At 46.6% G+C, this 15,518-nt stretch overlaps 1 protein-coding gene across 3 annotated transcripts in view; it reads right to left on the reverse strand.

Annotated features, from left to right (window-relative positions):
* Positions 1–1,303: 1,303 nt before the first annotated feature.
* PRAG1 (PEAK1 related, kinase-activating pseudokinase 1) overlaps positions 1,304–15,518 on the reverse strand; it is a 55,039-nt gene continuing 40,824 nt past the window's right edge. The window contains exons 5-8 of one of the 3 annotated variants that reach the window (XR_003091724.1): positions 12,535–13,277; positions 8,141–9,425; positions 2,266–3,112; positions 1,304–1,357 (exon numbers count right to left, since the gene is read on the reverse strand). Coding sequence is in view for 2 of the 3 variants with exons in the window: in XM_025191424.1 (XP_025047209.1) it covers positions 8,388–9,425; positions 12,535–13,277 (1,781 nt within the window). In the remaining variant the exon portion in view is untranslated. Of the gene's footprint in view, positions 1,358–2,265; positions 3,113–6,447; positions 9,426–12,534; positions 13,278–13,576; positions 13,753–15,518 lie in introns of those variants that run through there. The other 2 variants (XM_025191424.1, XM_025191425.1) reach the window with 2 other exon arrangements.

The raw sequence follows: 15,518 nt of genomic DNA on the forward strand, positions 1-15,518 counted from the left end.
GCCCTGCCTGCCCCAGCTCCTGGCCCTTTGAAGAAAAGCCCTGGTGCTCACTGCGTGCAGCCGTGTGGGGGGAGGGTCCCCACTGCCCCACGCTGCATGGGGGGCTCTGCACAAGCCCCCCAACCCCACTCTCACTCCTGAAGTCCCCCCACAGCTGCCCCGCTTGGGCCTGCTCCAGCCCTTTAAGAAAAAAAAACACAGAGAAAAGCCCTCGGACTCTCTGCTGCTGCAGCGGCCTCGGGGGGCTCGTGCAGAGCCTGTCACGTGGTGTAGGACAGTGGGGGGCAGTGGAGATCGCCCCTTGCTGGCAGAAGCGGTGAGTGCAGGACTTTTCTTGGGTTTTTTTCCCCTAAAGGGCTGGAGCTGGCCTGGGCAGGGCAGCCGTGGTGGGGCTGGAGCAGGGGGGAAGGGGGTCACGGGGCTCGTGCAGAGCCCCCCATGCAGTGTGGGGCATTGGGGGTAGCGATCATCACCCCCCCCACCCAGCAGCACCCATTGAGTTGGGTTATTTTTTTTTAACGTGCCGGGAGCTGGGGTGGGCAGGGCAGCCTAGGGCTGGGGGGATGGGCCTGGCTGATTCAGAGATTCGACAGCAGCTGAATCTCCAAATCAGATTCAGCCAAATCAATTCAGGACAGTCACTGAAGTCACTGAATCGAATCACTGTCCCCCAAATCAGCCGAATCCAAAGCGAATACTAGCCGCTTTGCACAGGCTTAATAAACATTCTCTCTCGATTGTAGTATAGGTCTCTTCACGTGGGTGCAGTTGCTGGATGATAGAAAGGACAAGAAGAGTGCCCAGTAGTTTGAGTCAAGACTGCGCCAATGGCTACGTCAGAGGTATTTGTCTCTACCACAATAGTTTATTAAAAACTGGTGTGTATAGAAGAGACAACCAACAAAGAGCTTCCTTCACATCTTGGAAAACTTTCTCAGCCTCTAGTGTCCATCTCACCTTGGCTGGGGCAGCAGCTCATGTGAGTTTAGTCAAGGTATCATCAGTTCTGCAAAATTAGGTAAGAATTTCTGATAATAGTCACCCAGTCCTAAAAAAGCCCTCACTTGCTTCTTAGTAGGGGTGTGTGAAGTGGGCCCTATTCAATTCCGATTCGGGCCAAATCAGGGACAGCGATTTGATTCGTTGATTCGGATCACCATCCCTGATTCGGTTCAGCCAAATCCAAATCTGAAGATACAGTGCCAATCCGGAGAACCAGTGATATAGACATGGCTTTAAAAGTTTTTTCTACATACCTTAAGGTACCAGCGCAGCTCATGATCACTGTGATGCTGGGGCACAAGGAGCATCCCACAGGAGTGTGGGGGGCAGCCCTTCCACACGCTCAGCGGCAAACCTGGAAGTGGACCGGAAGTACAGCAGGGAGGTTTCTTCCTGTGCGGCATAAACTGCTCAAGATGTCCTGGCCCAGCTTCAGTGGTCCTGAATAGGGCTTTTCCCTCTAGGGAACTCTGTTTCCCAGGAGGACCCTTTAAGGGGCCAGCCCCTACGCTGCCCTGAGGGTCCTGGCCACCTGTTTCTTCATTTCTGGGCCTGCTCACACCTCAGCCTGGAGGATCTCCTGAGGTAGAGAATTTATTTCCCCTGTGCCCTCAGACATACCTCAGGGCTTCCTGGGAGTGCTGTGCCAGGACTGGCTCTCCAGCTGCCCTGCTCCAGCTGCCCCTGTGGCTCGTCCCATTGCTAGTGAGGCAGCTTGCCTCCCAGACACTGAAAGGAATGGGAGTGAGCAGGGATTTCCTCTCCCCAACTCCCCCTGCTCTCCAACAGTCTTAGGCAGTTGGTAAGTATAGAGATCTACCAGTGGCCACACCTGCCCACTTCCCACCTCAAAACTCAGGCAGTGGGTTTTTTCCTTCCCAATTATGCATTTGCCAGGGTTGGCCATGAGCCCTGTCATTCTTAAATTTTTGGAGAACAGCTCAAAGGGCCTTTAGATGTTTATCAAGGTGTAAACAATTGTATCATCAATATAAGTAGCTCCATAGCTGAGGCAAGAGTCCAGCAACTTCTCCCTCAAATGTATAGATTGGTACCTCAAACTACTTTTGGGCAGCAGCTCTACGATGTCCTCCACCACCCTCTCAAATGGCATTTTAATCAGAGGGAGGGGAACCAAAGGTGCCCCAGATGAATGGTTGGGTGTTATCTTCTGACAAACTGGACATAATGCACAATATTCCCCAACCTTGTGTAATAGTCTTGGCCAACATAATCTTTCCCTGATTCTGGCTTTGGTCTTACCTCTCCCCAGGTGTCCTCCTGTGGGTAACTCATGAGCCATCTCCAGTAGAGCCCATCAGTATTACTGTGGTACCAGCAGTTGTTCTACCTCCTCTCCTTCTATTTTTCCCTGCTCAATTTGGTAGAGGAGGTTGTTTCTTCCTGTAAACTGTGGGATTGTTGTCGCCAGGTCTGGGCTTAGTAGCTCTCTGTCGCATCAGGCCAGGTGCTTGCAAAATGTGCATTTAAATCACTCCTCCCAGCTTTGTTCTAGCTGGAAGTATCCATCCTTCAAAAGGTGCCTATATCCAGCCTTGCTGAGGGGGTCTCTGCCATCAGAGGTTCTGGGGCCTCTCCAGCCAGTCTTTTTAGGGGGTTAGCCTGGAAACACTCCTCTTGCATCTCCCATGTTTCGTCCTGGGTGATGGCCTGCAATACTTCATGGAGCCTCAGCTAGTCACAGTCTGAGCAAGATCACCAGGTAAACAAGCTTTGGAAACACGCAGGCTAGAATTGGGCATACATAACCCCTCACCCTTGGGGCCACCCACACTTCATCATAGGGGCATGTTTCTCCATGTAAGCATGTGGTGATGGCTCAACTGTCCACAACACTGATCCATCCTCAGGACCAAGTTCCACTCTACCACTGTTTGGGTGCATCTGGAATCTACTACTGTCATTACCTTCTGGCCTTCTACCACAACCTTGATCACAGGTTTGAGGGTGTTTTTGCCTTGTCTCAGGTCTCTTCCCAGCTTCACCTCACTGTAACTACAATCCTTTTCCTCCATGTCCTGGAGTATTCTCACCTTTCTTCATTGTATTATCATATGTCTTTGCACTGGCTGTCTTCTTGTTTTATGCTCTGGATACACGTGGACATAAAGATCATTATACAATAGCATTCAAATTCCCACCTCAGGGTCCAATCATAGACACATAGAAAATTAGGGTTGGAAAGGACCTCAGGAGGTCCAGTCCAACCCCTTGCTCAAAGTAGAATTATCCCCAATTAGATCATCCCAGCCAAGGTGTTGTTATCTGGGTCTTAAAAACCTCTAAGGATGGAGATTCCACAACCTCTCTGGGTAACCTGTTCCAGTGCTTTACTATCCATGGCAGGCAGCAGCTGTCCAGAGCCTGGGCCAGATGTGCAGGCAACCAGGAGGCTGCAACTGGTACAACAGGGTCCAGAGACCTGGCCTGCCTCTGTGGCCAGCAGCAACTGTACATGCACCTCGGGGCACACCTGGAGCTCCTGCCCATCAGTTCCCAGAGTGAGTCAAGGTCTGCTTTTCTGAAGTCCAGGGTCCTTACTCTGCTACTCTTCTTCCTTCCTTTCCTCAGGATCATGAACTCAGTCATCTTACGGTCACTGCTGCCCAAGTGGCCATCCCCTTCTGTTCCCCACCATTCCCCAGGATGTCCAGCCTGCCTTTTCACACTTAGCAGTCCTCATATTCCTTGAAGATTTAGCTAAGGTATTCTTTGCTGTCAGGGACTTTGTTCTGTAGTAAGATCTGAATCTTGCCCTTGTGATTCTCATGGACCTATCTTTTAAGCAGATGTGAACATGCTCCTTGCTCCACCCTTCCAGGGAAGTGACATTTTTGGTGGTAATTAACTCTGCAAGGAGAGCTGTGTGCTCCCAGCCTTCATGGTGGATCCATGGTTCTTGCCTCACATGGTCACCGAATTCTACTTGAATAAACAAATTTCCTTATCAGAGTGTATTGGCCTACTACTTACACAGGACCATGCCTTTTTGTAAGTCCCTTTGGTACTTTGTAGCTATAGCTGAAATATCTAAAGGCTTAGCAATGTGAGTCCAGGGATTATCTAGCTGGATATCAAGCTTTGTAAAATTATGCTAGGAACATGCCAAAGGGGAAGGGGCAGCTGTTAGTCATTTCTGACCACTCCACTAGAATTCAGGCCAACTCCATAGGCTTCTTTTGAAGTGACTGACACCTGTACCTATTGCTCAAATCTGACCTTAGTGAAGTACTACCCAATTGTGGAGGCCACTCAAACAGATAGCGTGCCCAGAATCCTCCAATCACTGTTAACCTAGAGGATTCTGAGACCAATCTCCAGATGCATAGATAATCCTATGGAGTTACCCATAAATGAAAATATGTATGCAGAGAAGTGCTCAGTAACCGAATTTCTTTCGAGACCTATTGTGCATATACACATTTGAAATATACCCACTTTCCTCTCTTCCTTGGAGTCACAGACTTAATCAACTCTGCAGCTGATAAGAACCTGAGAAAGTGCATATTGCCCTACATTTTCTCAGCCTAGGGACCTGTCTGCTGGGGCAGTGCTGGAATGCACTCTCCAGATACCACTAGGGCAAAAAAGTCTCTGGTCAAAGACTCTGGAGCTCAGTACATTCCACAAGCAAGAATGTGTATGTAGACCAAATGTCTCAAAAATGCCCATTACTGGGAATTAACTTTCTGTTCTTTTGCTTCTCAAGATTTCAGTTAGATCTAATCATTTAAACAGCTTTTTAATAACTGCTACTGTTTCAGTACTTGTTATATGTTTATATAAGTACCATCAATTTAATGAGGCAATTTCAGTGTGTTTGAGGGAATCTTGCAAAACAAACAGAAATAAAATTTTAAAAAACCGCAGAACAATATTGCATTATTCTTTTATCCAACAGAAGTGCATAACACCTGTTTCCAGGAGGAAGTAAACATTGCCCAGGAACATGGGGGTAAGTAGGTGCAACCCCTCCATTTTGTTTGAATGATAACATTTAATACAGAGCACGCAAAAAGATGGTATTCAGATTCAAAAAGTCAAACATCAGTACACTAGTCCTAATAATTTAAAAGTCATAAACAGAAACCTCTGGAATTGGGTATAAACAAAGGCAGGAAGAAAGTACACATGAATGTTCTTAACATCATTCTCACTGACTTGATTTAGTCACTGAATTCTCCATATTTCTATATGGAGCTCTCTCTCCAAAGAAAAGGGTAACAGAGGACTGCAGCATGTTCATGGGGTAGACACTACTACCCTTTCTTGTGCTGTAGCTTGTTTCCCTAAAATCTGTAAGCCTGCTAATGAAGTACAATGCTATCCCCGATCAGATAGCAGGATCTGGCCCTGGAAGAATAACTCAAGGGGTGCCATACAACTCTTATGTCAACGCAGATTTGCCAGGATGGCAATGAGGGTGGAACAGTCCACCGATTTTTTTAATGAAAACTAGTCAGCCACCTTAGTGCATAGAACTACTGATTTACAGAGAGGGCAGGAGGAAACAAATCTAATGTAGAGTCAATAACATGGAAATGTGTAATAATAGCTAATAAACAAGATAAGCTTTTTCTTGAATCAGATCCTATACAGATGAACAGCTTTGAAAGAGCCTTACAGGAAATCTGCTGATTCCTCACTTTGTAGGATATTTTGATTGTTCCTGGTTTTCTTTAAGTAATCTATGATAGAGGTTTCATGTGTGCATCTAGTCCAATGACAGGCCCTGATGGGGGTTCAAGTGCTACTCCAACCCACGATACAGGAATAAATAGTTAAACATCATACAACACATTTAATTTATACTTTTTAGAGTGCCCAGTAGAAAGCATCACCATCCCACTGCACAAATGGGGCTGAGATGTGGCAGTGCAGGTGGGTGCAGAGGCCAGGCCTTGAGTCTCAGTCAGAGCACCTGTGACTACTCCAGATATGTTCTAGTTATGGCCTATTAGAACCATAGTTTCATAGTTGGTAGGGTCGGAAGGGACCTGAGCAGATGAAGTCTGACCCCCTGCCATGGGCAGGAAAGAATGCTGGGGTCAAATGACCCTGGTTCAGTGAATATCTAGCCTCCTTTTGAAGACCCCCAGAGTAGAAGCGAGCAACACTTCTCTTGGAAGTTGGTTCCAGCTCCTAGCCGCCCTGACTGTGAAGTAGTGCCTTCTGATATCTACGGCCATTATTCCTTGTTACTCCTGGTAGTGCTTGGGGGAACAGGGACTCTCCCATTGCCTGCTGGTCCCCCTTGGCAAGTTTATAGATGGCCACCAGATCCCCTCTCAGCCTTCTCTTGTGGAGGCTAAACAGGTTCAGGTCCCGTAGCCTCTCCTCATAGGGCCTGCCCTGCTGCCCCCTGATCATGCGAGTGGTCCTCCTCTGGACCCTGAAGTGCGGCGCCCAGAACTGGATGCAGTACTCCAACTGTGGCCTCACCAGTGTGACATAGAGTGGAAGGATCACCTCCTTGGACCTGCTCGTGATGCATCTGTGGATGCATGACAAGGTGCAGTTAGCTTTCTGATTCATGCACTTTTTTTGCTTGCAGAGGTATTTTCAATGGATATGAATATTTCAGTTGTCCCTAACTGCTCTGATTTGTGCTGTGCCAGGCACTGAACAAATAGAAAACACACAGAGATACCCAGTGCCCCAGACACCCCTCTAAGATTCAAGAAAATGTGACAGCTGAATCAACACAAAATGGAGGTGCTGGAGGGACCAGACTGGAGAGACAAGGCATCCATGCATGATTAGCAATGCACAAACACGGACACACTTGGGTTTATTCACACACCTTTTTAGAACTAAGGCCACAGAAAACAATGCCAGAAGAAAACTAATTTGCTCATGACCTGCCTGCCCAGGCCATGGGAGCCGAAACTGAGGTTTTCCCTTCTCAGTAACTTTAAAGGGAGTCAATGCACCACTTGGGAGACCAGTTGTAGCAAACTCCATGCAAGTGGCCCATCACTAGATGTTCACCTAAAAGAAAGGCCTAAAAGGCCTGGTCAGTAGCATAATTTGGGGTGAGTGAGCAGGGAGCCAATCCTGGACACCAACTTAGTAGGAGTGCCAGAACTGCATCCCCCTCCCTGTCCACACTATGGCAATAGCACCATGGCATTGCTCTTGCAGCAGCAGCTGGCTGCACAGACACCAAGCTTCTGCAGTAGGAACAACAGCCAGGGCAGGAATATCATGCTGCAGCTGTGAACTGTTTTTGAATCCCTGGTATAAGTAAGTCTACTGCCCAACCTGACCTCAGAACCCCTGCCTCTCCAGCACTTTGCAGAACCTCCCTGCTCTGCTCTCCTGCAGAGCTTGCTCAGGGTGCAAACCGTGCTTTTTATGCCTCTAGGCCTGGTTGCTGCCTTGAATCAGTTACACTGCCAGATAAAGCCATGTTGAAGTGATTTTGATAACATTTCAGAACACATACTCAGCTTCCAACAAGGGGGACAGTGTTGGACTCTTCAAGTAGCCTGATGCCACAGTGCTTTGCTTGCACTAATACTCCAGTTGTTCCTACCTGCAGCGAAGATAAACTAATGGAATAACACTGGGAAAATTTTGTCCAAAAAAGATCTTGGTGACAACATTTAGCCTATCTAGGAAAAATGTGTAATAACTGCTAATTCTGGTTATAGAAAGGAGGGATTTAAAAGGCTGCCAAAAATGACTGCTCATAACAAGTACAGGAATCTTGGCACTGACACCTGCATTCCATGAAATGACCTTTTAAAGACGGGTAGGTTCTTTACAGTCATACTCCCTGCTGGGGATGTCATGCTGGTTGTGTGTGATCTGGATAGCACTGTGCAAGGTCTGAGAACTCAAGCAGTGACTAGCTCTCTTTATCTGCCATTTTGCCCCATGCTGCTATAATTTTTGCTGCAAGTAACTGGGCTACAAATCTGGAAACCATTTTAAGTATGGCAGCTTAGATTATGGCTCAAACTTCCCTATTTTATGAGGAATAAAGTTTTGTTCCAACGTGAATATGTATCTGTCATTAAAATCAACCCAAACACATCCTGTTCATTAGGAAACATGCACATACATACATAGGTTTTATTTTCTGTGCAGTAATCATACCAAAACCACAAACCTGGCAGGTAGCTGTCTTTTCCATCTGCAATGTGCAGAACTCAAAATTATGTTGTTAACTTGTTATTTAAATGGATCAATTTGTGTTTGTGTGTGTGTTGAGAAAAAAAACTTCATCCTCAGTTTTTAGTAGGTTATAAACAAGAATGTGAAAGAGATGTGTACCATTACCCATGAACAAACTTGAACCCTAGAAAGATCTTTCATAATTCCTCCCTGCTATTTCTGCATTTGAAATGCTCTTAAGGTCAGAGAAGCTGAAGGAGTTTCAGTGTATTGAAGAGAGCCACTGGCTCTGCAGAAGCTAAATACTGACAGCAGAGCCAGTCCTCTAGTTCTATGCTTCGTTCTGTGTCTACAGCCCTCTCTGCAAACTTCATCATCAGCAGTGCCCGCTTCATGTCAATCCAGTTCTGGAGAGCACTATGGAGGGCTTCTTCATGGTTGAGAGGCTGGTCTATTAAATCTTTCCTGGGGCCCCAAAGAAGACACTGCAGCATCCGTTTTGCTTCTGTGATACGGATGCGTTTGATTGGATCAGCTTCCAGTAACAAATGGGCGAGCTGTTGGAGCCCCCTGGAGTAAATGGAAATGTTGGGGAGCAGGGGAAGGTCATCTTGGCTGTACTCCTGCTCCCGGAGGCAAGCCCTCACTTCAAATGGGTTAGGCTGGTGGAGGAGCTCATAGATGAGAATGCCAGTTTGAAATTCATCAAACTTCTTGTACTGAGAGGCAGACACAATTTCTGGAGCCAGCCGAGCCTGGTTCTTTTTAATTTTGGAGTCCACTTGTCCTGGCTTTTGCTTGGCTTTCAAAAAGTTGCTGATTATGAGTCTGGGCAAGTGCTTTTCATCTTTGGTTTTATTGCAGCTAGTTGGAGATTTGCAGTGAACGAGAAGCAAGTTTTCCAGGCAAAGATCTCTGTGGATGATGCCATGGTCTTTGAGATGCTCCAGGCCGTTGCAGAGCTGGAGGAGCAGGAAGCATATACGCCGCTCATACAGCTCTGGCTTAGCTTTATGATAAGCTGTAGAATCCCTCACCAAACTGGCTGCCGTCTGGTGTGGCACCTCGCGAGTGATGACTACCACACAGTCATGTTCGCTGGCAGAACGGCAAGGGCGGGGACTATCTGGAGAAGTGCCTTTTACTACTTCAGGAGACAGCAACATGCTGGAGGGTACAGAGGCTACAAAATGCCCACAATCCTGCTGGATGTTGAAGTGCACTGGTACAGAGGGGCTGCAGTATGAAGCAGCTGCTTTTGATTCTTGAGTCTTACATATCTGGGAAGAGAAAAAGGGACAGTTGCATAGGTTAGCATGGCTGCACACTACTCTACATGTTTAAACGTTTTTAGGCACCTATCTGCATCTTTAAGTGCCCAAATATTTAAAATACCAGGTTTGTGGTGACTATCATCTCCATGGGTGTCTGGTGCCTCCAGTCACCAGTCAGAAACCAGAAGCGACGTGATTGCTTTTGCTGGCAGCCCCGCTCCCCGGCCAGCACTCGCAGGGGGGCACTGGTGCTCCCGCCTGCCCCCGTCTGCCGGCTAAACAGGGAACACGGCCTGACAGGGGGTGCACCGGCACTCTCAGGGGGTGCACATGTACCCCCATGCACCCCCTATACGTCGCCCCGATCTTCTCAAGACTTCTGGACTTCTGGGACTACATTCAGACACACAACTTTCTTCTATGTCTCGTCTACTTGTAGTGAACCTTCTTTCTTCACATCTCTCTCCTTCATGTCCTTTGCTCTCTACTGCTGAAGCACCGACATAGCCAGAAGAGCACACAAAAGGCTCCAGCAGTGGAACCACAAGGTGTACCTATATAAAGGCAACTCAAGCCAGTGGCCCTCTCTCCTGGCCCTTAACACTTATGACTAAAAGAAAGATGGAGCTACAAAGTGGTTCCTGCCCCACCACTCTAAGTCAAAGTTTATGTAAATCCAATCCACACAATCTTTTTTTATTTGAAACTTTCCCATTGTGACAGCACAAATAATGGCAGAAAAATAGGTTTATTCCAGCAACATCCATTAGCTCCACAAATCTTACAGGCTTTTCAGCATTTCCATTATAAGCCTTTTTATTTAGGGATTTACTTACACTTGAGATGCACAAACTTGCTCGAGGTTGAAGCTTAGCGTAAAAGGTTTCAAACCCTGGAGCAAGTCACTCTTTCTTTTCGCGTGTGTGCAAAACTAGACAAGAAAGCTTTGTCATCTATGGCAAATGAGTCCAGAAGTGAATAAACAGGAGGTTGAGGGCTATTTTATTTTTATACTCCTCTGGAAATACTCTGAATCTAGAAGTTTGCAGGTCATTAACCCTGGTGACTAAGTAGTACAGGGAAGGGCAATTCAAAGCCTACTGTGTCCTCTCTCATCTGAATAAAAACAGTCTTGTGGTCCTGCACATTTATTTTGTTAAAAGATGATTTCCAGGAGCATAGCCCATGGGTCTACTACAGATCAATGCAACAGATGCAAGAGAACCCTAAGCACCCCAGGTGAATATAAGCCCTTTTTTCTTTGTTATACACATATTTTGTCATTTAATATGACTGGTATAATATCCGTCTTATACTATTATAATATTATTATTATTATAATATCAGACAAAAAACTATACCTCTCTTTTTATTATCTGTGCTTTCATGCTCCAATATGCCTGTAAGTATGCAACACTTCTTCTTAGTGACCCCCTCCCAGTAATTTTTTTTTTTTTTTAAACAGATATACCCACAATACCAGGATCCGATCTTATTGGTGTTGCTCATGCAAGCTGGAAGCACATGCAAGTGAGGCAAATTAATACAGGCAGAACAGCCAAGCTTTGATTTGGAAGAATATGGTGAAAGTTTTCCTGTGTAACCTGCTTGGTCACATCACTGAACTGTGTGTGCATTGCATACATTTTAAACACACAATACACAAGCCAATGAAAGCTGATGGTAAGAATCTGCAGCTGGCTTCGCTCTGAGCCTTTGAACGAAGACAAACACCACGAAAGAGAGCCCATTTTGGCTGGGTTTCCCAGCAGTCATTGTGACCCTGGAGCTCTCTATTCATTTTATTTTTGTGTGTGTCTGGGTGTCTAGCAAATATAAATAGCTTGGCTCAAGTTTTGGCTCAAACTTCTTGGCAGACTCTTGGCTTACCTCCAATGTTCAAGCTGTTAGATTTTTTCAAGTCTAATTTTAACCCCAGGGCTGTAGCCATTTTCATGCTTAAAAATTAATACAATAATACACTATGCATAGAAAAGGGGCAGTTACGTTTCCCAATTATTGCCTATCAGTTATAATTTATTAAGGAAAATGAAAGCTCACTGGAAAACTGATATACTTTCCACTAACACTAGTGTAAAGCAAAGCCCCATCTGACTGCTTTGGCTCAGTTAGTGTGACACACTCTGCCAGGATCACAAAATAAATGTAGATTCCATGTGAGGACACAAGTGCAGACCTGTCACGAACAAAAAAAAGGCTGTTTCCCTCTATATAATAATCATCTCCTTATAGCAAGGAGATAACTAGGCTTAGAACCCAATCACACAATAGCAGGAACAGGAATATCTATAGAGCTGCATGATAGATCTGCCCATTAAATTAGATGGTTAAGGTGTCTTAATGTTTGGTTTGTCCAGAATTTTAACTGCTAATGTATCATTTTTTAAAAATTAATATCTCTAAACTAAAACTTCCTCAGAGGGTTTGTAACAACTGAATCAATTAAAAGAAGCTTTCAAATCGTAACTATATTTAGTGCATGTCTACTTGGAAATTATTTATGTTCTGGTGAAAATCTACTAAGGTTTTGCCATATATTCTAATTTCCAGTCTTTGCTTACACCCAGAAGCAGTATTAGAATTCTAAAGAGGCAGCACTCTTTAGGAGAGAAAGCCTGTGGGTTAGATACCAGGAACTGCTCCTTAATCTCAGTTCTGCTACTGACTTGGATACCATGGCTTCTTTGCCCTGGTTCTGTCCTACATAAAACAGAGATAGCACCACCTACCCTCACAGGAGCATGGTGGAAAGTGCTTTGAACATGTAAGTGCCAAGTACTATTAGAAAACAACAATGGAGCTCTCCAAAGAGCATTCAGTAATCTGGTCATGGTGCCAGTAATGGATAATGCAAAAAGACCTCAAGGAATGGCATTTTTGAAGGATTATGGCTCGGAAGTTAATCTATTGTTTTTTACATTTGCAGTTCACACTCCACCAAAGTTCATCTCCCAGAGAGGGATTCCAGTAGAGCTGTGCCAACTGACACTAGTACACAATGTGGTTTTATACAGTCGGCAGGATCTATTCTTGTTACACTGCAGTATAAATGACTGAGCAGAGAGACAACAAAAAGGCCGGAAAGTAAAATTACCTTCACTGCATAGGTAGTGGAAGGGTCTTTGGAGCAGGTTGCACAGTAATAGATGGCATCCCCAGAAATACAGCAGGGCTTGTTGCATGTCAGCTTAAAGAGTGACCAGTTGTTCTCACTGAAACGTAGCTCATTTTTCTGATCACGCATGAAACAGTCTTCACATTTTGTGACAAGGCGGCGCAAAGATTCGGCATAGAGTGCTCCTAGTTTGGCATACACCCCCTCCTTGCTGTCAATGTTGCTGAGCAGATTGTGGAGCTGAAGGCTGGAGCCTGAGGAAACCTGGCTGGACACACTGAGCTGAGAGGACGAGAACAGCTGCATGTTTCTGTTTGGGAAGCAGGCACTGCTGCTCTTATTTGAAGTTGGTCCCCAGTGGCCATTTCCTTTGCAGACTCTTTCCAGAGACTCAGCGGAGGAGAATGTGTTGTGGTTGCTTCCTAGATGAGATGGATAGCAAAATGGAGATTCTTCTCGGACACACATGTTGCTTTCAGAGTGACTGACGTTTAATCTGGGGCTTGCAGGTTTTGCTGTTCTCCTACCTGAAGTGGCCTGGCCCCAGAAAAAGCCATCAGGTGATGAAACTGCTCTGCTTACTGTCTTCTTCTGTGGCAAAGGAGGTGGCTCAGTCAGTGCACAATGGGATCTACCCTCACTGTTATCCTCAGGAAAAGGAGCAGAAGAAAACCCTTGGTTCCCAGAGAGAGTTGGCGACTGACTTTGTTCACACAATTGTCCTAGAAGATACAAAGGCATTAACTAAATTATGAAAAAGTGCTCCCAGCTCTCCTTTACTAGCATGGATTCTCCTGATGAGATTTTTCGAAGGCGGAGCAGAGCCTAACTTCCATTACAAGTCAATGGGGATTACAGGCCTAACAGCTACTTGTGCATTTGAAAATACCTTCTTCCTGTGGACTTAATACCAGCTGGTTAGAGGTAAAGTCACATATTTAATAATTTGCCATACAAAAAGTTAGATGAAAATAATTAGAAGCTGTGATGCATGCCACACACACACGCACTAAGTCCACACCTTTATGAGCTTCCTATAATTCTTCTCATGTGCCTCATTTGGAAATAGTAGGCTGAAAGCCTCTCTGTTCTTGCTGCTGGAGAGGAGTGGTTCTTGCTGCAAGTAGAGCATGGAGCTTGTATGTTGTGGTGAAGATTTAGGGTGAAGTTGCATATTATACATAGACCATACTAAATCTGTGGAACGTTAAACAGTATTAAAGTTAGAATATGCTATGAGCGGTCACATATTAAGGGTTAATACCATTTTTTGCCTGCATAGCTGTGATTTAACAGTAGAGGGTTGGCAAGCAGGGTCATTGCTAGAAGCCAGGACACCTGGGGGTTCTACTTCTATTCTCTATCCTCTATTGGGGGAGGGGGCTGGGAAATGGAATGAATGCATCCTGTGATGCTGGAGGACTGCAAAATGTGCTCATTTTCTCTGTAGAGCAGACTGAAGTTATCCTACACAAGTTAGGTAGCACAGCCCAGCACCTTACCTGAAGTGACGCAACTCTGAGATGCCCAGAAAGCACTTCACGTGAGTTATTCAGCTTTAACATATGGATGCTCATGTTTTAAGTGCCCTGTGGCAGCGACGTGCCACCACGGGCTCGAGAGGAGGCGAGAGAAAACCGTGGAGAGCACAAAGCCCGGAAACAGACCCCCCGAGGGGGGAAACTTACCTCTGGCAGATTCGGCGGCGCAGGAGCTGGGACTGCGGCGGCAGCTGCAGCCGCGCGAGCCGGCATTATGCTGGCTATTTAAGCAGCTGTTCCCCACGCGGGAGGCAGCCGGCCCAATCGCGGCGGCCGGCATGGCCACTAGGGGAAGGTTTAAAAGCCCCAACAGGACCCGCGGAGAGGCGGGAGCCAGAGGGAGAGAGAGTTGGCTGGCTGCACGTCCAGCGTGCTGAGGCTCCCGCCGGGAAGAGGCACGCCGTAGCCCGTGCAGTGCCGGCATGTGAGGCAGGGGAAACCTTTGAGCCCCTGACCGAGGCAGAGCAGGGGAAGCACAGCAGCTCCCTGCTGGAGGCGGGCCAGGAGAGACTGGTGCTTCCCCTAGAAGAAGTAGAGCAGGGGAGGGGTTCAGAGTCCCCTGGAGACTGCTGGGGAAGAGGAGGTGGCTCTGCATCCCGCTCCTCTCCAGGAGAATATTATTTCTGAAGAGGATAGGGAGAAAAGAAAATAAAGGAAAGGAGGGAAGTCCAAAGAATAGAGAGAGAAGGGACATGAGCCGGCTAAGTTATTCAGCTGCGTGCTCTTCCCTCCACCCGAGGCCTACTGCAGGGCAAGCCTACAAGACTGAGGCTAACATAGGACCAGCACGTGACCGGTTGGCGAGTGGACAGGGTGTAGGGGAGGCAGAGCCTCGTGGAACATTGCGCCTAACAACTGTGAGTACAGCCATGTCGGGGAGCCTCTCTGGGAAGATCTCCACTGAAACCCCCTCATGAGAACTTAACAGCAAATTCGTGGCAGGCAAGTCGAGGGAGGGGCTACCTAACCGACAAGTGGTACCACCCATAAGGCAACCGACATCACATGCCCCTAGTATGGTCTAAGTGTCACATGCAATTTCACCCTTAGCTTATTATGGATGAGCAAGTTTAATCATTGAGTCAGTATCCACCCAGAAGTCCACTGCACATAACTGACTAAAGAAGAGGAAAAACTTCATGTTTGCATTGTATGTCTGGATGTCAAGATCAGCTGTGTGCTGAATGCAAGGGGACAGTGATTATAAAGGAAGAAAAGACCTTTTTTGTGTACAATTTTACTCTCAGGTAGAACATGGGACTTCAGTCATGGTCTTTCTGTGGTGCAGCTGATCCTAACAGTGGCAACAGGTAGGGGTGCATGTGCACCCGCTGAGACTGCTGGTGCACCCCCTGACCAGTCATGCTCGCTGCTTAGGCAATGGGGGGGGGAAGGGGGGGGCGGTTGGGGAGTAGGAGAGCC

Source organism: Alligator sinensis, unplaced genomic scaffold, assembly GCF_000455745.1.
Source record: "Alligator sinensis unplaced genomic scaffold, ASM45574v1 scaffold208_1, whole genome shotgun sequence".
In the NCBI taxonomy this organism is placed as follows: Eukaryota; Metazoa; Chordata; order Crocodylia; family Alligatoridae; genus Alligator; species Alligator sinensis.